We start from the raw sequence: 21,614 nt of genomic DNA, 5'->3' as shown, positions 1-21,614 counted from the left end.
TGGAACTGAGAGCTGCAATGCCTCGATTATTTGCTCACTCATCCTTGCTCCCCTTTCTAAATACACTCCTGGAAATGGAAAAAAGAACACATTGACACCGGTGTGTCAGATCCACCATACTTGCTCCGGACACTGCGAGAGGGCTGTACAAGCAATGATCACACGCACGCCACAGCGGACACACCAGGAACCGCGGTGTTGGCCGTCGAATGGGGCTAGCTGCGCAGCATTTGTGCACCGCCGCCGTCAGTGTCAGCCAGTTTGCCGTGGCATACGGAGCTCCATCGCAGTCTTTAACACTGGTAGCATGCCGCGACAGTGTGGACGTGAACCGTATGTGCAGTTGACGGACTTTGAGCGAGGGCGTATAGTGGGCATGCGGGAGGCTGGGTGGACGTACCGCCGAATTGCTCAACACGTGGGGCGTGAGGTCTCCACAGTACATCGATGTTGTCGCCAGTGGTCGGCGGAAGGTGCACGTGCCCATCGACCTGGGACCGGACCGCAGCGACGCACGGATGCACGCCAAGACCGTAGGATCCTACGCAGTGCCGTAGGGGACCGCACCGCCACTTCCCAGCAAATTAGGGACACTGTTGCTCCTGGGGTATCGGCGAGGACCATTCGCAACCGTCTCCATGAAGCTGGGCTACGGTCCCGCACACCGTTAGGCCGTCTTCCGCTCACGCCCCAACATCGTGCAGCCCGCCTCCAGTGGTGTCGCGACAGGCGTGAATGGAGGGACGAATGGAGACGTGTCGTCTTCAGCGATGAGAGTCGCTTCCGCCTTGGTGCCAATGATGGTCGTATGCTTGTTTGGCGCCGTGCAGGTGAGCGCCACAATCAGGACTGCATACGACCGAGGTACACAGGGCCAACACCCGGCATCATGGTGTGGGGAGCGATCTCCTACACTGGCCGTACACCACTGGTGATCGTCGAGGGGACACTGAATAGTGCACGGTACATCCAAACCGTCATCGAACCCATCGTTCTACCATTCCTAGACCGGCAAGGGAACTTGCTGTTCCAACAGGACAATGCACGTCCGCATGTATCCCGTGCCACCCAACGTGCTCTAGAAGGTGTAAGTCAACTACCCTGGCCAGCAAGATCTCCGGATCTGTCCCCCATTGAGCATGTTTGGGACTGGATGAAGCGTCGTCTCACGCGGTCTGCACGTCCAGCACGAACGCTGGTCCAACTGAGGCGCCAGGTGGAAATGGCATGGAAAGCCGTTCCACAGGACTACATCCAGCATCTCTACGATCGTCTCCATGGGAGAATAGCAGCCTGCATTGCTGCGAAAGGCGGATATACACTGTACTAGTGCCGACATTGTGCATGCTCTGTTGCCTGTGTCTATGTGCCTGTGGTTCTGTCAGTGTGATCATGTGATGTATCTGACCCCAGGAATGTGTCAATAAAGTTTCCCCTTCCTGGGACAATGATTTCACGGTGTTCTTATTTCAATTTCCAGGAGTGTATATCTGCGATGAACTCTTCTTTAAACTCGACATATTTTTCCTCTCCGCTAACAAGTAATCCCATGAGTGCAAGGTCACAAGTCCAACCTTTAGTAAGGCTCATTCGCAAGTTAAACCGAACCTAACTAACCTTAACAACTATGACAGGAAAAGACAACATGAATACCGAATGAAAAATGGCGCCATAGACGTCACGAGGGTTCGCACCATCAAGATCGAATTAGAAGTCCCTGGGATTTACGGACTGCACAGATTGTTCAGCTAGGTATCTACCCTTACGGAATGCATATATAATCATATTGGTGTAAGAGGGCATTGACAACTGATTAAATGTGATGGCATGCAACCGAAATGAAAAAAGTCTGTCGTTGAGCTTATCGTGACACTGCCTACCCTTTAAGGCGTAGCTGCCGATAATGTGATAATTAAAACTTCCTGGCAGATTAAAACCGTGTGCCCGACCGAGACTCGACCTCGGGACCTTTGCGTTTCACGGGCAAGTGCTCTACCATCTGAGCTACCGAACCACGATTCACGCCCCCTTCCTCACAGCTTTACTTCTGCCAGTATCTCGTTTCCTACTTTCCAAACGTTACAGAAGCTCTCCTCCGAACCTTGCAGAACTAGCACTTCTGAAAGAAAGATAGAGCACTTGCCCGCGAAAGGCAAAGGTCCCGAGTTCGAGTCTCGGTCGGGCACACAGTTTTAATCTGCCAGGAAGTTTCATATCAGCGCACACTCCGCTGCAGAGTGAAAATCTCATTCTGGAAACATCCCCCAGGCTGTGGCTAAGCCATGTCTCCGCAGTATCCTTTCTTTTAGGAGTGCTAGTTCTGCAAGGTTCGCAGGAGAGCTTCTGTAAAGTTTGGAACGTAGGCGACGAGATACTGGCAGAAGTAAAGCTGTGAGGAGCGGCTGTGAGTCGTGCTTCGATAGCTCAGTTGGTAGAGCACTTGCCCGCCAAAGGCAAAGGTCCCGAGTTCGAGTCTCGGTCGGGCTCACAGTTTTAATCTGTCGGGAAATTTCATATCAGCACACACTCCACTGCAGAGTGAAAATCTCACTCAATGTGATAATTGTCTTATAGGCACGGAAAAAACATACATCTAGAGTCTGTATTTGTCCAGTGGTTCCATGTAGAATGAATTGCAATGTGACACACTTTCCAGGAGCGATAATTTGCTTTAAAGGAATATGATTTTTTTTATACACGGACTAGGAATTAAGCAAAAACAAGTTATTTTTACCAGTTATTGGCCAAAATCAGTGCTCACACCGCAGTTGTAGTTTTCTTACGTGCGTTTTCCCACTGTTGATTGCAGTGACGCAAATATTCCGTCCTGCCCCTGCAAGATCACCCACACGAGAAAGAGTCATAGGAACCAAAACACCTCCAACGTCTCACAGCACAGTAAACACCTTTCCAGCCAGTTTACCATCCAGATTAACAATCGGCATAATTGTATACGAATGCGTTAAGGCATTGATACGAGGGTGGTTTGGAAAGTTCTCGGAATCACCAGGAGAGGTCAGCGTTAGCACAAAGAGTTGTTCACGTGATATTCATTGGACTGTTCCTGTAAACACGTGCCACTCGTGGAAGATAGTTGTAGCGGTGACGTGGCTCTGTTGTTCTTCCCTCGTAGTGATTTGCGAAGATGGCAAAAATCGAGATTCGAGCAATGATTAAGTACTTCGTAATGAAAGGTATGAAAGCAAAGGACATTTACGGCGATTTCCAGAATACACCTGAGGACTCTCCTCCTTCATATTCAACTGTTGCCAAGTGGACAAATGAATTTAAATTTGGTCGCGAGAGCTGAGATGACGATCCGCGCAGTGGTCGGCCAAGATGTGTCAGTATTCCAGAAATCATTGCAAAAGTGCACAAAATGGTCATGGAGGATCGCCAATTGCAAGTGCTTGAAATTGCTCACACTTGCCAGATGTTATCTGAAATGAAAAAATTAGCTGCAAAATGGGTGCTGCAACTCTTGACGCTGGACCAAAAACATGTGCCGTCGCCACGGCAAAGTTACACGAATTATTGCCACACCCGCCTTATTCACCTGATATGGCTCTGTCAGACTTCCATCTCTTCCAAAAACTGAAAATTTTTCTTGGTGGACGAAGGTTGACTTCAAACGAAGAATTGATAGCCGGAGTTGACAACTATTTTGCAGGCCGGGAGGAAACTCGTTTTCGAGATGGGATCAAGGCACTGGAACATCGTTGGATCAAGTGTATTAATCTACAAGCAGATTACATTGAAAAATTGAAAAAAGTTTCAGTGATGTAAATACTTTTTTTCCATTCCTTTCTGAGAACTTCTCAAACCACCCTCGTACTACACTCTTGGTACCTGTGATTTCCAAGGTTCCTCTCATATGTATTTCCTCTTCAAATTCTGATAGTTCAGAGTGAAACATCCCCTTAGAAAAATTATACATGACTGTCCTCAAACTGACACACAATATTTTTAGCGCAACGCAATCTGACTTTCAAAAATCCCTACAAAAGAATGGCCCTGACTAGCATTAACCTATACCTTTCACAAATCACTTATCTCACCAAAAATCTTCGTTACTCGAACTACTGCAATACAGCGAGCGCCACTACTGCCAGCTAAATAAAAGATTCAAACTACTGAAGGCACTAACTACTAATAGACATAGTTAGCAAATGAAAGATTTTGATAGAGAACAAACAATGTATTTACCTCAATAGTGTTCAAAAGTAATAATGTATATAGCAGTTCATGACATCCAGTCTTACAAATTTCAAAACTCCGCCATCTCTCTCCCCACATCCACCACTGCTGGCGGCTCACCTCCAACTGTGCAACGCTACGCGCTGTTCATATGCGGCCGGCCGGTGTGGCCGTGCGCTTCTAGGCGCTTCAGTTTGGAACCGCGTGACCGCTACGGTCGCAGGTTCGAAACCTGCCTCAGGCATGGATGTGTGTGATGTCCTTAGGTTAGTTAGGTTTAAGTAGTTCTAAGTTCTAGGAGACTGATGACCTCAGATGTTAAGTCCCATAGTGCTCAGAGCCATTTGAACCATTTTTGTTCACATGCAGCTGCCCAACACTACAATGGCAGACAACAATGCAAACTAGCCACAGACTGCACACAGCACAGCCAGTGATTTTCATACAGAGCGCTACGTGGCGTTACCAATATAAAAACCTAAACAGCCTACTTACATAGCCCCCATGCTCCCCACAAAAAATTTTACAAATTGTTTTGGGCAGTGGCCAATAATGATTTGATAAAATTTTTCATAATTACAATAACAAAGATATCAAATTGACACACTTATTGATACAATGTTGGTCAAAAGCTAAAATTTTCTCACAGTCCATACAGTGCAGATTGTTCATTACAGTGAAATTGTAGTGTTTTTCTCAAAGTCTGAGCAGTAAAAGAAAATGCACACGGAAGTAGTGGATTTCCATGCAGTCTTGAAGAAGTAGTGTTGTCCTTCCAACAGAAAGACAATGCTGACTCTTGACATGCTGACAGGTAATGGGTCACAACAGAGCAAACCCACAGCAGAGCCAGTCGAAGTTTTGAAGAATATTGGTAGGTAGGTCATCACAGAGCAGACCACTGTAGTCCTGTTGGAGATTATTGTATTGGTGGGCCACCAGAGGTGCAGACCCACTGCAGTCCTTGTAGAAATAATGGTACTGGTGAGTCAGCAAAGGTGTAGACTCACTGTAGTCCTTGTAGAGATGGCCAGCAGCCATCTGCTGCGACTGTGCAGGTGCACAATCACCATCGAAGAGTCTTGCGGACAATATAGCAAGTCGATAACCACCACTTGTGCACTCACAACGTTTTTGGAATTGTCCTTAGAACCAGCAATGCTGTTATCCAGTCCCTTGCTGAACACACTTGCAAACACTAACAGTCCCTACTTCTCACATATTGTCCATATACTATTACCAACAGAAAAGTGTGCAGTGAAACGGAACTTACAAGTTAATAATATGATGAACTGGTGTCAATTAAAATTTTATAACATAAGAATACAGTTACAAAGGTACAAAATACATCATTAAAGAACATAACAATACAGATAACATTTGTAGTACAGGTTTTACAAAAGAATCGAAATAACATATACATCAGTGTTACAGGAATTATGACATAAGTACATACATTAAAGATCAGAATAACTTTTGAAACATCAACTTCACACATGAGCAACAAAACAGAACAGATAAATAATGTCTAAACATCTTTAAAAAGAAAATAACATAGTATTAGAAAAATTCTACAACATAACTCTCATCAGCTAAACACATAAAGACAGGAAAAACACAAATAAACAAGGGTACACAAACACATAGCAGAATAACACAAGAGGAAAGTGCAGGGTTTGTTTTCAGTGTAATATTTGGTACTGCAGGCCAACCCAAAACTTCATTCGATAGATCTTTCATCTTATTTCAACATTTGTTTCCACCAAAAAAATCGTATCCAAGCATGCTTTCTGTATTTATATGTTCACATATTTCTTACCTCATTATTTATTTTCCATTATCTTACCTCATCATTTATTTCCAAGAAAATCCTACCTAAACCTGTTGTCCTTAAACCCTACTTTTTTGGTTCATATCCTCTTTCAAAATACTTTTTTGGCCAAACCATTTTCTTATAGCTTCTCAATGCATTTCTTCCAATTCATCACAACTTGTTCTCTTATATGGCCTACCCCATCTTAAGCTAACTTAAATCTACTGAGCACAGATGCTAAACTAAGGGACGAGGCAATGCAGCAGCACAAAACAAGTAACACAAACAGCAATGACAAAAAATGCAGATTTGCAAAGCAAGCAGCATTATAGAAATTAGCAAAGCAATTGCAATATTACAACTAATATAAGGCAATGTGCAGCAAACAAGAAAAATAAATCAGTAGCAAACTAGCTTAACAGACTAATACAAAGTGAAATTCAGTAGCACTATGCCTGGCAAACAGCAGCAGCAAATGCAATAACTTATATCTAAACATGACATAGCTCAAGCAGAAAAAATATTACAGTAAAAATGGCTATGTTTAATACCTATGTCACATCTTAACACTAGGGTGATGCATCATGAGAACTTACACTAGCAGATAAGTTACCAAATCGTAAAAAAATTATTTATGCAATTCCTGTGAAGGGAAGTGTCTATTTATGTACCCTCATTTTCTTGGAAGTAGATCATAAATTTATAATTGACTGGATCTGTAGGCATAAAATAACTATATTAGTACATCTATTAAATTTTATTTTAACCAATGCTGCAGTGCAGCTAGAAACTAGATATTAAACAAAATGAGTAAATAAATACATAAAGCAAGCCATATGGTATTTCACTCAACTAGCAAGACAATAGCCATGAAATATTTCTCATCGTTCCATTAGACATTTTAGTAAATATCATAAATTAAGAGCTCCACAGTATAATCATATGTTTTCAAGTTTGAGCGTGTCGTATTTGCGATGCTTTCTACAAAGGAATGTCAATAGCGAGGATAATGGCCTCTTTTTTTTTATCCACCTGTGCCTCTGAAAGGCACACACTAATGGCTTTTTTCCAGGCGACTGTCACGCAGCCGGGTGCCCATGACCCATTACGTGAAGGTGGTCACTTAACTTTCTTACTGAAATATTTACGACACCAGTTTGCATTACATTGAGTCTCATATAAAAAATTTCACAGGTCGAGAATTTGCGTTGCAAATGTGTAGAAACAAAATCCTATGAATATAACAGTGTTCAAAAAGTTTTCATCAGCATTGTGATACATTCACGCATTTACACACATTTCATAACTCTTAAAGTATGATTCTTGGTTTACAACATCCTTTTCCACAAATCAGAGTCCCTAAACACTACTCATTATTCATATACGTATTCATCGACACTTCTTCAATATTTCATCATAATAAATACGTAGCATAATCAAATTCCTCATATATGGTAGCATCATCTTATTGATCATAAACATACCTCAACAGCATAATACACATTGTCGTCGTAAAAATAACATCATAACACCTCAGTCAAATCTCAAAAACGTCGTAGCTTCCTCCAACAATTTCAAACCCTAAAAAATATTCTCTGCTCATTTCAATTGTGTCATCTAACTCAAACGTACTTTAAAATCATGCTCCCTTACCAAATATATCATTCAATGCTCTCATAGTATCACAATGGTTCCGAAAAAATATGAACAGTTCACAAAGTACAAACAAAATACAATTTCGTAAGTGTGAAGTAATCCAACTCTGTAATTGCGTAAACATGTGTCACTGACATAGTAAAAAAATGTTTATCTCTCAGTTAAATGATCAGATAGCTGTGTAATTTGTTTGTTGGAGAAATATGGTACCGATGTGTAAAGTTGTATAAGCAAATACCATATTAGCTAGGGCTCTTTGTGCTTGCCAAACACATGGTACACAAAGTAAGTGTGTACCCCCCCTGAGGATAAATGAATAATACCCTCAGGTGTTACAGATTACAGCAATGGAATGAAATGTATCACGGAAAACCTTTGTATCATTGTACTTCAAATATCTTTAAAAATAAATGTTTTAAGTACAAAATTAATCACTCAAATACGTGTACTGTAGCGCCAAACTGTGGGTCTTGTAAGATAATCTCTGTGGAAGTGTCATAGTTATCGTCCTCTGAAAGCTAAGTTCCGCAAAAGTCAATGTACTTACCTCATGATAAACAAAAGTGAAATGCTTTGCGTATAGATATCTTAGTTATTACGCTTATTGCTGTAACGTATTGTTGTGCTACGAAAAAGGCTGTCTCATTGTAGCTATACCACAAAAGTTACTACTAAAACATGTTTTACTTTCCAGAATAATACAGAAAAACTGTGCAGGTATAAAATAGATACACCACAAAAGCAACATTGTAAATTGTCACTCATTAGTAGGGTCGTGATAAAATCGTGTAGCTGTCACATAAACTAACCACTGTGTCGTCTGGTATCTCACTGAAAGTACTTTAAATCCAGAATGTATTTTCAAGTAAACCAAAATGTTGCATTAAAATCTCATTAGCAGTACTGGTAAATATCCTAAGCATGTGAACCTTATAGTCATTACGTAATCATGCAACTAACAAAGCAAGAATGTACAAATAACAACACTGTGTTGTCTGTTCACTATAACAATGCATTCGTAATTTCTGTTTAAATAAGTTCTCTTGGTTCTTGACTGGATATTTAACTTCAAACATTGTTGCATGTTAACAGTTTCTCAGAGTGACAAATTGTACTAGTAGCGGGAAGTGAAAAGTTTTATGGCTAAGACAAAGTTAAAAAGCAGATTCTCTCTCAATAAACGGTTTTACATGTGAAATGTGGTGCAATCCTTTACTCTTCCTAGTACGCAGAGGTTCAACTTGAACGGAATTATCATGCGGTATACGTCGGTAAGAAATACTGGAATTTTTCTCAAGGTTAGCGTCTATGTTATTTTTCTCTGAGCCAGTTGGCGCATGCGGCTGCCTGCGGTGCGAGTCATTGTCTGTTCCTTTGTTGGCGCGCATCGTTATTGGGATTAGGAGACCTAACTTCTACAAATTCACCTTGTCGAGAGTGCCCTGCTCTGTTTGAATCCCGCCAGTTCTGATGGAATTCAGGTCTGTCGTTTTGTCGGTAGTTTACATAGTTTCTTGTTTGTCGGTCATGAGGTGGAGAATTTCTCCCGGAATCGTAACCGCGCGCTGAACTGTTGCGTCTGAAGTTATTCTGTCTCCCTTGATAACAATTGTTTTGCTTTCCATATTGTCTGCTTCTATGGTTATCTCTATCATATTCATAATTACGGAAGTGCGATCTTTCTCTGTAACTATTACTCTGCCAACAGTTGTCATACGGGTGGTGTCTGTTTTGGTCACGATTTGTGTTGTGAGAATAGCCTTGTCGTGTCCAGTTATTATTTCTTTCGTCGCGGAATTGCGACGGATGTGACCTGTAATTGTTGTGTTCCTATTTTCGCGTTCCGCGATTGTCAGTGTCAATTTCTAATTCTTGTAAGAGTCCCTGAAAAGCTTCAATGTCGTCTTCGCAACGTCCTGCCAAAATAATATTTCTTAAATGTTCAGGCAATTTCATTAAGCAAATGCGGATGAGTTCTGAAGGGCTGTATGGGTTTGACAGGTATTGATTCTTGTGCAACATGTCTTCAAAATATTTCACAAGACTGGAAAATTCAGATTGTTCGAAATGTTTCATCATTATGATGCTATGTTTTACTCGGTCTTGTGTAGCTTGAGACCAATATGCTGAGAGGAAGGCATGGTAAAATTCTCCTTCACTGTGACAATCGTGAATGACCGATCGCATTCTTACAGCTAGTAAGATTCTGATTTTGTTTGAATTTCCTAATTTGTTCACACTCTTCTGTGTCATTAAAGACAACCGGTTTTGTGTCATTCAGATTATCATCTACCTTCGTAGATAAATTATTTAGCTGATCCGAAAGTTCAACTACTTTCTCAGATAATGAACTAATTTCCTCCATGTGTCTTTCTCAACCAATTTTCAGAGTATCTACTGTGTCCTTTAAGTTTTCCTGAGCTTTTGCAAGTTGCGTAACCAAATCGGTAGATGCAACTGAGTTAATTTTAGCTTGCAAGGTCTCATGGTTTTCATGAACAATAGTTTGCAGTTTTTTTATGGCTGCTTCGTGATTCTGTAATGCATTTTCATGCTGCGAAAAAATCGGTTGGAAATGCTCACAAATTTGTGTTTTTACGTCATTACAGACTTTTTGACATTTCGCTTCGATTTTATGTAACTCAGTAGTTAAATCTTCACGTGTTTGTTCAAGCGTGGTGTCTAACTTCCGAAGATTTTGTTCCATTGTGTCTAACTTTTGAAGCTTTTGCTGTGTTTGTCTTGGATTTTGTTCCATTGTGTCTAACTTTTGAAGATTTTGTCCCATTTGTTTCTGATTTTGTTCAAGCGTTGTGTCTAACTTTTGTAGCCTTTGTCCCATTTGTTGCATTAACTGTAATATCAGTGCACTGGTGTCTGAAACATGTTCCTCAGTGCTATTCGGCAGTGCATTTGAGCCGGCAATATTCGCATTTTGAAAAGCAGAAAATGTGTCTTGATTTATTTGAGAAAACGGTGAGGACGCAAAACCTGAATCTACAGTATTTGCAAGATTGTGTCCTGTCATTTCGGAATCCTGAGGCGAGCTGTTGCCGACCGATCGATCGATAATGCTTCCCTGTTCACTAATTGTTTCACTGCCTACACCATTATTTGCAGCCCGCTCCATTTCCCTATGCACGATTACCAAATTACTACTTTGAACATTAGTTAATTCATTACATGGTGGCGCTAACACACTGCTTTCGTCTTCACTGTCATTTCTCAGTTTACTTTGGAACCTAGTATTACGTTTTTCACACGCCATTATTGTCACAATATTTCACACGACAACACAGAAAAACACAATTTGAAGAGCAAAAATAAGAGAACACATTAACATAGCACTGAAAATAATATCTAGTTAATTGCAAGCGCTGCTGCGAAATACTTGGTGCAAATCTACATGCATGCCACAACAACAATGAAAGACTGCAACTACAAAGGAGATTCTCTCTACAATTATGCGCTAGCAATAAACAATAGCTACACTAATTACACAAACTACAAGAAAAAAAATCAGAAGATTCCAGTGAGGTATCCTCGGCTAAGGGTCGCCATATGAAACATCCCCTTAGAAAAATTATACATGACTGTCCTTAAATTGATACACAATATTTTTAGCGCAACGCAATCTGGCTTTCAAAAATCCCTACAAAAGAATGGCCCTGACTAACATTAATCTATACCTTTCACAAATCACTTACCTCACCAAAAATCTTCGTTACTCGAACTACTTCAATACAGCGAGCACCACTACTGCCAGCTAAATAAAAGATTCAAACTACTGAAGGCACTAACTACTAATAGGCATAGTTAGCAAATGAAAGATTTTGATAGAGAACAAACAATGTATTCACCTCAATAGTGTTCAAAAGTAATAATGTATATAGCAGTTCATGACATCCAGTCTTACAAATTTCAAAACTCCGCCATCTCTCTCCCCACATCCACCACTGCTGGCGGCTCACCTCCAACTGTGCAACGCTACGCGCTGTTCACATGCAGCTGCCCAACACTACAATGGCAGACAACAATGCAAACTAGCCACAAACTGCACACAGCACAGCCAGTGATTTTCATACAGAGCGCTACGTGGCGTTACCAATATAAAAACCTAAACAGCCTACTTACAAGAGTTGACCACAAATTCCTTACTCAACAATGGGATCAATTTGTTTATCTCATCTACAAGGTTTCGGCCCGATTCCATAGTTTGCAGTGCATCGTCAAGTAGACGCTTTGCTAGAAATTTCGTTTTCTTACGTCTTTCAATTCTGAAGCACTGTTTGAAATTATGCAAGCATCCACTGCTCTTCCTAAGATCGCTGTAATCTATGTCGCTTGCAGTTTGACGTGCGTAACATAGTAGGTCACTACTTTGCGCACCCTGTAAATTTTATAGGGCATTCCTGATGCGCAAACACCAGTTTTTTCAACAAGTGCACCTTGTCCCACCTTGAACATCCATACTTTTTCTTATGCACAATACGATCCTATTGCTGTGGACATATTCAAAATCTGTTCGTAACAGTTTATGTTTACTATCCTCTTCTTGGCAACCGTTGTCCCTTACTATGCTTCATGGAGACAGGATTTGTTCCTTCCTGTCTGACAATGATGATGAACTACATGGGGCGACACCTGTTTCAATATCACTTCCACTTGTTAACCACCTATCGCCATCATTGTACTCCTCATGTACACTGTCCACCCAGTGAACTTATACGACACACTCATTCCACTGAATCGTCTTGCAGAAACGCTAATATTTCATCTGCCGTTTCTTTCTCGTTCTGCGAAATTCCTTGGGTCCCTTTCTGACGAAATGTCGACTTCAGCAACTGTTGTCGATATAACGCAATGTTTGTTTTCTGTATCGTGCCACTGATCTGCTTTGTATAACACCAGTAGCACTATAGCAATATTGTGAGTTATTCGTCGACTAAATCATTCAACTATGCTCCGTAGCCTAATGCTGAGCTCACCATTGGATACATCCAGCTCTCCTATCTGTTGCCATTAGCACCCAATATTGTGGTTCCAGTATAGACAATATGTGGGGCGTCGAATACCGTTAACATTATTGGGCTTCTGAGCCCTAGCACGTAAGGCATTCCTTATGAGATATAGGTTGAATAGCTATTCGAGTTTATCAGATAACACGATTGTCCAGGCCTTCAGCAACTTCAGATATACAGTGTCAGCTCCAGGTGCTCTAGCATTTTCGATTTGCTTAGCTGTATCAGGTACTTCCACTGTTGTTATCGCCTGTATTTCTATCTCATGATCGTTGACTGCAAGGGAGCATACATCCTGAAATTCGGATCGATCTCCTTTAAAAAGTTCTTCGTGTCAAGTCTTTCATCTACTTAAACTTATCAGTGGTTAGTTTATACTGCTTCTGTCATTTGTCCTTAGCTGTTTTATCACCTTCCATACTTTTTTGGTGTTTGAATTACGTATGGAGGTACTAATTTTTTTCGCATTTTAAGTCCCACTTAGTATTTTTTTGCTCTAAATACTGCTTTCTCTGCCTCCCCCTTTGTTAAACTTGACCACGGTTTAGACAGTTTTAAAACTGTCTTCTTCGGAAAGTATTGTACTTATTAACAAGTATTACAACATTGTTTGTAGAAGAGATATGGTATCATTATAATAAACAAAGTTACAGGAAATGTTTACAAATAATTTTAGTGAAGCATATTCACACAGAATCACATATTATCTACCTCCAATGTGGGAGTCGTTGACTGTGTAGTATACGCACGTGTTATCCACATAATCAACATTTGAAATACATGATTAAGAAGTGGTAACTCTCTAGTTTTGAGTTTTTCCTTAATGCTTTTTAAAAACCACACATTTGACAATGGATCTAACAACATGCAGTTTGTCACTTGACAGATTTGAATGTATGTGACAATTAAAAACCTAATAGAAAAGGTGGCATCGGATGCTATGGAGCGTAAGTATGCCACGTACAGAGCTGGTGACATGCGCCGGGTGTTACAAAATGCCCAGGAAAACAATGAATAAACGAAGCCACTCTAAGCAGTGTATATACACCTAGAAATCACGATGTTATAGGCAGAATAAACGACGCTAAAAAATAGTAAAAAGAAGGAGATGGATCTGCAGTGGCTCATTAATAAAATCTTGAATAGTCACTCAACTGTGGATGACGAGGTGCTCATTGTAAAATAAAAGTCGCATTCTTAATACATAGAATTTTGAGGAAAACAAACACCGCGCAGAGGCCAACATCGTGTAAACTTGGCTACTCCGCTAGAAGCAGAAGCTTAAGCCCTTTCAAGAAATGTCAGTTTGTGAGCTGAAGTTCATCATTTAGTATGCAGCCACTGTTTTTCTCTCAATGTTTTAAAATTTCGGGCTCTTCCCATTAATGTAACCTGCGCCACTCTATTGCTTTGTGAAAGATTACAGTAGCTTCTGACTTCTTTGGAGTATGACCAGCAATAAATAAATGTTCGGCAAACGTGGAACTGTGTACATTACTACCTTCCTTTTATAACAGATGCTCTTTATATCCGACCTTAATTGCTCTACCAGTTCGCCAAACAGAGTAACTGAGATAATTGCTGCAGATCATGTTGTAAATGCCTGAAACAGCGGCAGCTCCATTATGCTCCGGCGGACATTCACGGAGCCATCCACGGGTCCAGTAAAGCTCGTGCAAGGCACAATGACGGCTAAGGAGTATCGTACACTCGTTGCAGACCACGTACATCCCTTGATGAAGTGTCTCCCGAAGGCAGAGGCAGTTTTCAAAAAGATAATGTGCCACGTCACAGAGGCACAAGTGTGATGGAGTGGTTGGAAGAACACAGTGTTGAGTTCCAACTGACGTGCTTCTTCTCCTAACCATATCGTTTGCCGGCCAAGGTGGCCGGCAAACGAAATGGTTCTAGGAGCTACAGTCTGGAACCGCGCGACCGCTACGGCCGCAGGTTCGAATCTTGCCTCTGGCATGGATCTATCCATTCTTAGATTAGTTACGTTTAAGTAGTTCTAGGTTCTAGGGGACTGATGACCTCAGATGTTAAGTCCCACAGTGCTCAGAGCCATTTGAACTATTTCTGATCTCATTTTTTGTCCCTATGAATTTCTGGTGACAATGTGTGACGGCTTATGAGCCTTTTCTAAATCCTTTTTGATCTGTTTTGTATACAAGCAACGTTAGACACTGAAAAATTTTATGTAGGAGATATCTAAGTCTAAACAAAAAGAGTAATGACGAGAGTGGTGGCAATTCACCGAAAAAGTATTGACTTTTTCGTGTTTCGAAAGATGTGGAATACGTATTTGAGTTGGCACCACGAAAGTGAAAGTCCATACGTCGCTCATATTACTGCGAGAGTGCTTGCGCAACGAGTTTGTAGCTGTGCGGCAGGGTCTAATGTCACACTGCACTAAAGCCCACTGTCGTTATCTAGACGCTATTATTTCGTCTATTGCAGGCATAAACGGTATTTCCAGATAACGGCGAACCCTGAAATGCAGTTTTTCCGCATGTTGCAAAACGTTTCTTTGGTCCTAATGTGCTGCACTGTACTGTGCCCTCTAATCTATGTTTCCCTGTAGACGTGAAAACACGCTTCAACAACGTGAGTGAGTTAATAGATGCCAAACTACGCCTCGATTATTTATAACACTTTTTTTAGTATATTACTTTCTAAATTCAGTTCCGTAGAATGTAATGACTAGGAACAATTATCCAGAGGCCACGTGACGCCAGTAATTTTCCTTGAGGCACTGTTCTTTATTGTTGAAACTATTGTCATGTTTGTGAATTTCTCTGTCTCCCCTGAACAAGCTGGCGTGGTAGCTCTTCTTTACACCGAGAGGGTCCATGTCGGTGGTTTTTTTTTTTTTTGTGGTTGGTCTCACGCAGCGCGCCCTACGACTCGGTCGATTCCTTTACCTGTCCCAACCCGCAATTCCATTTACGTTCGGCGATCCCGGTATTGATCGTCCAGTCGTTGCAACATACATTCGCACACGTATGTATATTCCCGGCATTGCGAATGGCCCTTTTTTGTTCTTTGCCAATATGAAACTCGTTTAGGCAGTGTTGGTCGATTTGTAAATACGTTTATGATGCGTTTTGCACAATATACTGCCGATTCTGTCGTTCACTATGGGGATGTATAGAAGATACGTACAGCCGATATTAATTCTTCCGACGTTTCACTTCGCCGAGCGTTAGGTTTTATGACATGCTACTGTAGAAGTTCCCATTGTCCCTCAGAAAGCATTCCAGGTATTGCAGCTCAAGTCCGACACTTGACAGTTCGATTCTGTTTCGTTTTTCCTACTGCCCTTGATTCACTACCATACAATGCTGTGCTCCAAACGTACAGTCTCAGAAATTTCTTTTTCAAATTAATGCCTGTGTTTGATACCAGCAGATTTCTATTGGCCGGAAAGCCCTCTTTACCTCTCTAGTTTCCTTTTAATGTCCTCCTTCCTTAGTCCATCACGAGCTATTTTGTTACCAAGGTAGCAGAGTTCCTTAACTTTGCCTACTTCGTGATCAATGTTAAGTTTCTCGATACACTCACTTCTGCTGCATCTCATTACTTTCGTCTTTCTTCGATTTACTCTTAGGCCGTATTGTGTATTCATTAGACTCTTCACTCAATTCCTCAAATCCTGTAATTCTTCTTCAATTTCACTGAAGAGAGGAAAGTCATTAGTGAATCTTATCAGTGATACCCTGTCACCTTGAATTTTAATCCCACTCTCTTTCTTTTATTTCTGCCTCCGATTCTATTATGTATAGAGCTGACTATATGGGTGAAAGGGTGCATCCCTGCCTTTTGTAATCAGAGCATTCTTCTGGGTCTTTCAGTCTTATAGTTCCCTCCTGGCTCTTGTACATATTGTTCATTACCTACCTTTTCCTATCGCTTAGTCCTATTTTTCTCAGAATTTCGAAAGTTTTGCGCCATTTTACATTGTCGAACGCTCTTTCTAGGTCGACAGATCCTATGAGCGTGTCTTGATATTTCTTCAGTCTTACTTCCATTATCAAGCGCAACGACAGAACTGACTCTCTGGTGCCTTTACATTGCCAGTGCCAAACTGATCGTCATCTAACAGATCCTCAATTTTCTTTTTCCATTCTTCTGCGTATTATTATTTTTTGCAAGTCGAGCGAGGTGGCGCAGTGGTTGGCACACTGGACTCGCTTTCGGGAGGACGACGGTTCAAACCCGCGTCCGGCGATCCTGATTTAAGTTTTCCATGGTTTTCCTAAATAGGTAAATGAAAGAGCACGGCCGACTTCCTTCCCTTATCCAATGGGACCGATGACCTCGCTGTTTGCTCCCCTCTCCCAAATCAACCGACAAACCAACCAATCGTCTGCAAGTTGGATGCATAAACTGTTTGATCTGATTGTGCGATAGTTCTCGCACTTACCTGCCTTTGCTATCTTCGGAATGGTGTGGTTGACATTTTTTTCGAAAGTCTGATGGTATGTCGCCAGCCTCATAGACTCTACCCTCCTACTTGAATGGTCGATTGGTTGCCATTTTGCCCAGTGATTTTAGAAATTCCGATGGGATATTATATTTCCCTTCAACGTACTCTTTTCACCTATCCGCTCTCTCCTCTGCTTCAACAGTGGAATTATCATTGCATTCTTAGCGTTACCGCCCTTACTTTTAGTTTCACCGAAGGTTGTTTTGACCAGCCGCAGTAGCCGAGCGGCTCTAGGCGCTTCAGTCTGGAACCGCGAGACCGCTATGGTCGCAGGTTCGAATCCTGCCTCGGGCATGGATGTGTGTGATGTCCTTAGGTTAGTTAGGTTTAAATAGTTCTAAGTTCTAGGGGACTGATGACCTCAGATGTTAAGTCCCATAGTGCTAAGAGCCATTTGAACCATTTTTTACTTTTCTGTGCACCAAATCAATTCTCCCGACGATCGTTTCTTTTTCGATTTCTTCGCATCTTTTCGCCTTGGCTGCCCTGCACTTGCTATTGATTTCATTCGTAAGGCATTTATATTTAAGTATTCCTGCCTTTCCCTGAACATTTTTGTGCTGCCTTGTCCTTACGCAGTTGTAAGAGTATTAATTATTCCTCTTTTCTGGCTCGGGTGATGATTTGTTTGTGTCAGTATCGATCCATGTGTCTCTGTTTTCGATAGAAGCTGCGCACAGGTTTTCATCATCACTCGTAACCGGCACATACAGAAAGGGCAGCTGTAGGACCACCTTTTCTATCTCGATGGACCATTTAGTGTTGGCATGGAACAGTTCAGGAGCTTTAGGAAGTCACCGATCTGTTCCTCACCATGGGCCCACAAGATGAAGGTGTTGTCGACGTACGATCACTTAGGTTTACAGCTTTCCTGGTCCAGCGTCCGTCTTCCGAAATGCTCCAAGAGAAAATGGGAGCCACTGGATTAAGTCGCGAATCACCATTCCATATTAAGGAGCTTGTAGTAACACACACATGAAAGAGCTTGGTGATGTTCTGCAGGAAAATGGAACTAATGACGCCCTGGAGCACAACCTTTCACAGTGTCAGCCCCTCATACTGGCGAAACGTCAATAAAGTCGCTAAGAAAATGTCGACCGAAGATACTGAGACACAAATCAACAGGCAGTTCGCCAAATGGTCACGAAAACCTCAACGATTTTTGAATAATAAAAAAATTGGTTGGCATCAATGGGCCTGTTTTTGAACTATCTATACTTTTCAAATCAGTATTTCTGGAGAACGTACTGGTGTGCCACATGTAGGATGTGGACATTCTATTGGTATAGTCAGTGCAAAATGCTGGGTCGCTAGATACACAGTTGGCAGGGCACACGTGGGGAGAGTGGTAGTGATGGCGGCCTGGACGGGCGCTGTAGGGGAAATTCCGAGCGCTGGAGGGGAAGTGCTGCTCTAGACTGAAGCCCACACTCACATTCCTTGTAAAAGTGAAATGGAGCCCTCACGCCCCTACTTGCAATGTGACCATTCAGAAAGATCTGCCACCCAGCTTTGATTACTATCTACAAAGAATTCCGCTGAAAATGCAGCGATTTATTTTCCCTTGGCTTGTCAACCATTTGTAACTTTCAGAGAAGCGTCATGAGTGGCGAATTTTGAGTAAAACTTACACATTTCTCTGGTTGCTATGTTAAAATTGGTTTCTTTTGGCAATGCGCAGCAGAGTATACACAGTATCGCCTCTATATAACCCGTGCAGCAGCAAATGCAAGAGAAACAATGGTTTATTAAGTGAGAAAAACTGAGGAAAAGTAAGGTCAGTAGCTTGTAAAAAAAAAAAGCACATCCTTAGCACAAAATAACTGTATATTGTCTTATGTTGTTCCAAAATCCATAGCATTCCTTCTCCAGCTATCGATGGCCCCTAAAAATTACATTCTTTCATCAAAAAGGCTGTAATTAGTGGATTAATATGATAGATAGTGAAGTTTTCCATAATAACAAAATAGTAAAATACTCTCCTCTTTCTATGCTATCATTTGTGAAAATCTCATTTCAATATGTAAGACCGTTTATGAAATATGAGAAATGTTGTGGGTAATTCATTCTGGATTCATCATTGGCGCGGCCCAATCACAAATGATTGTGCTACATCAGATCAGCTTTCGCGAGATTGTTATGTAAATTTCATACCCAGCGAAATATTATGTAATTTGTACCAAATGCAATATCATAGCGACCTCCATTTTGCCTTGCATACTTTTTCGAATATCACGCAGTGTGTTATTTCCGTGTAAATATCACAATAACTGTTACCATTAACGAAATGAGGACTACGTCATCATGAACCTGACATATAAAGCTATAAGTGACGCAAAAATGATTTTTTAAAGAATAGTTTATCTAAAATCGTTTGAGAAAGACTCAGGATGTTGGCACACACTTGTCAGCCATTCCTTGCGAACAAACGAGTGAACCTGCCCGTGACTTTTGACGAAAACTGATCACTGCGCATTGGCCACCTTATCCTGCGCGAGCTGGACGTTGTCGTTTGCGAATCGCAGCTAGCAGAAACTTTCGGTGGCAATATGGTTACAGATATAAGTTTTAACATCTCTTCTACAATGAGACCATCAGAGATACTTTTGGAAGATGTGAACCAAATTGTCCTTGATCTTGGGGGAAAATGCTAATTCATGGTGGGCGGACATGTAGTTGACCCCAGAGCCTTCGAAAAATGATTCCAGTGTTTAATCGTTGCATAGCCTCGTTCAAACGCGGTGGTGAACTGCACAAACTGCACAACTTTACGACGCATCTCGTATTCCCACACGCAGTAGAGTGCACGCTTGGGAACCTCACACCGGCACGTAAGCGTAGTAGAGATGCTCTCCAGAGGTAAGGGTGCGGCTTTCAAAGCAGTCGAGCAGTAGAAGGCGGCTTCCGGTTCGAAATCATCTGCGAGGGGCGTTCGAAAAGTCCGTGCCAAGTCCGAGAGATGGCACCACCGGCGCATATAGAGGTCATGTTCAGCTAGTAGCATCTTTGGAAAGGACGCACACCAAGTTTCAGCCATATTGGTCTATCTCTCTATGTTTGGCATTCGTGTGAATCAAGGAAGTCGTGTGATTGTCAAAAAATGGACGAAGAAGAACTTCGTGTGGTGGTTAAACATTACTTTATGAAAGGTAAAACGCCTCAGCAGACTAAAGAGGAGCTTGATAAACATTACGGTGACTCTGCACATTCGATTAGAACAGTTTATAAGTGGTTTCAAAATTTTCGGAGAAGACATTTGGACACAAGTAATGCTGAACGTTCTGGACGCCCTGTGGAGGTTACGACTCCAGAAATCATTGATAAAATGCACGATATGGTGATGGATGACAGAAGAGTTAAGGTGCGTGTGATTGCTAGTGCTGTGGGCATCTCGAATGAAAGGGTACATACTATTTTGCATAAACGTTTGGACATGATAAAGCTATCTGCAAGATCGTTTCCGCGATTGCTCACGCTTGACCAAAAACGGGATCGTGTGAAGTGTTTCAAGGATGGTTTGCAGCTGTTCAGGAAGAATCCACAGTACTTTAAGCGTCGTTTCGTCAGTGTGGATGAAACATGGATACATTACTATACTCCTGAGATCGAACAACAATCTAAATAATGGGTTACCAAGAGAGAATCTGTACCAAAAAAGGCGAAGACCATTCCTTCTGCCGGAAAGGTTATGGCGACTGTCTTTTGGAATTCGCAAGGGATAATCATCGACTATCTGGAAAAGGGAAAACTATTACAGGTGCATATTATTCATCGTTATTGGACCGTTTGAAAACCGAGCTGCAAGAAAAACGCCAGTAATTGGACCGCAAAAAAGTCCTTTCCCATCACGACAATGCACCAGCACACACCTCAGCAGTTGTGGTCGCAAAATTAATGGAAATAGGACTCCAACTCGTTTCACATCCCCCCTATTCTCGGACTACTATTTGTTCCCAAATTTGAAGAAATGGCTGGCAGGACAAAGATTTTATTCAAACGAGCAGGTGATTGCAGCAACTAATAGCTATTTTGCAGACTTGGACAATTCCTATTATTCGGAAGGGATCAACAAATTAGAACAGCGTTGGACGAAGGATATAAGTGTAAAGGGAGACTATGTCGAAAAATAAAAAAGGTTTACCCCAAACACGTGAGTAGTTCTTATTTTTGCACAGACTTTTCAAACGCCACTCGTATTTACTCACTCAGTGATCATAATGGCAACAAGACGGAAAATGAGAGAGAGAAGGCCGAAATACTCAATTCGGTCTTCCGAAATTGTTTCACCGCTAAAGATCGTAAAGTAATTCCTCATTCCAATCATCATACGAACTTCTATATGGAAGATATTGGGATACCTGATCGAGGAATAGAAAAACAACTACAGTCTCTTTGTAATGGAAAGGCATCAGGACCAGATGAGATACATGAAAGAATC

At 41.6% G+C, this 21,614-nt stretch overlaps 1 protein-coding gene across 1 annotated transcript in view; it reads right to left on the bottom strand.

Moving 5' to 3' along the window:
* The window catches only part of LOC124721166 (spaetzle-processing enzyme-like), a 56,845-nt gene extending 56,803 nt beyond the window's left edge, over positions 1–42 (bottom strand). The window contains exon 1 of the mRNA XM_047246038.1: positions 39–42. Within this exon, the coding sequence (XP_047101994.1) occupies positions 39–42 (4 nt within the window). The remainder of the gene's footprint in view (positions 1–38) is intronic.
* Between the last annotated feature and the right edge of the window lie 21,572 nt (positions 43–21,614).

Source organism: Schistocerca piceifrons, chromosome 1 (genome assembly GCF_021461385.2).
Source record: "Schistocerca piceifrons isolate TAMUIC-IGC-003096 chromosome 1, iqSchPice1.1, whole genome shotgun sequence".
Taxonomy (NCBI): domain Eukaryota; kingdom Metazoa; phylum Arthropoda; class Insecta; order Orthoptera; family Acrididae; genus Schistocerca; species Schistocerca piceifrons.
This window is presented reverse-complemented; position numbering and strand designations above follow the sequence as displayed.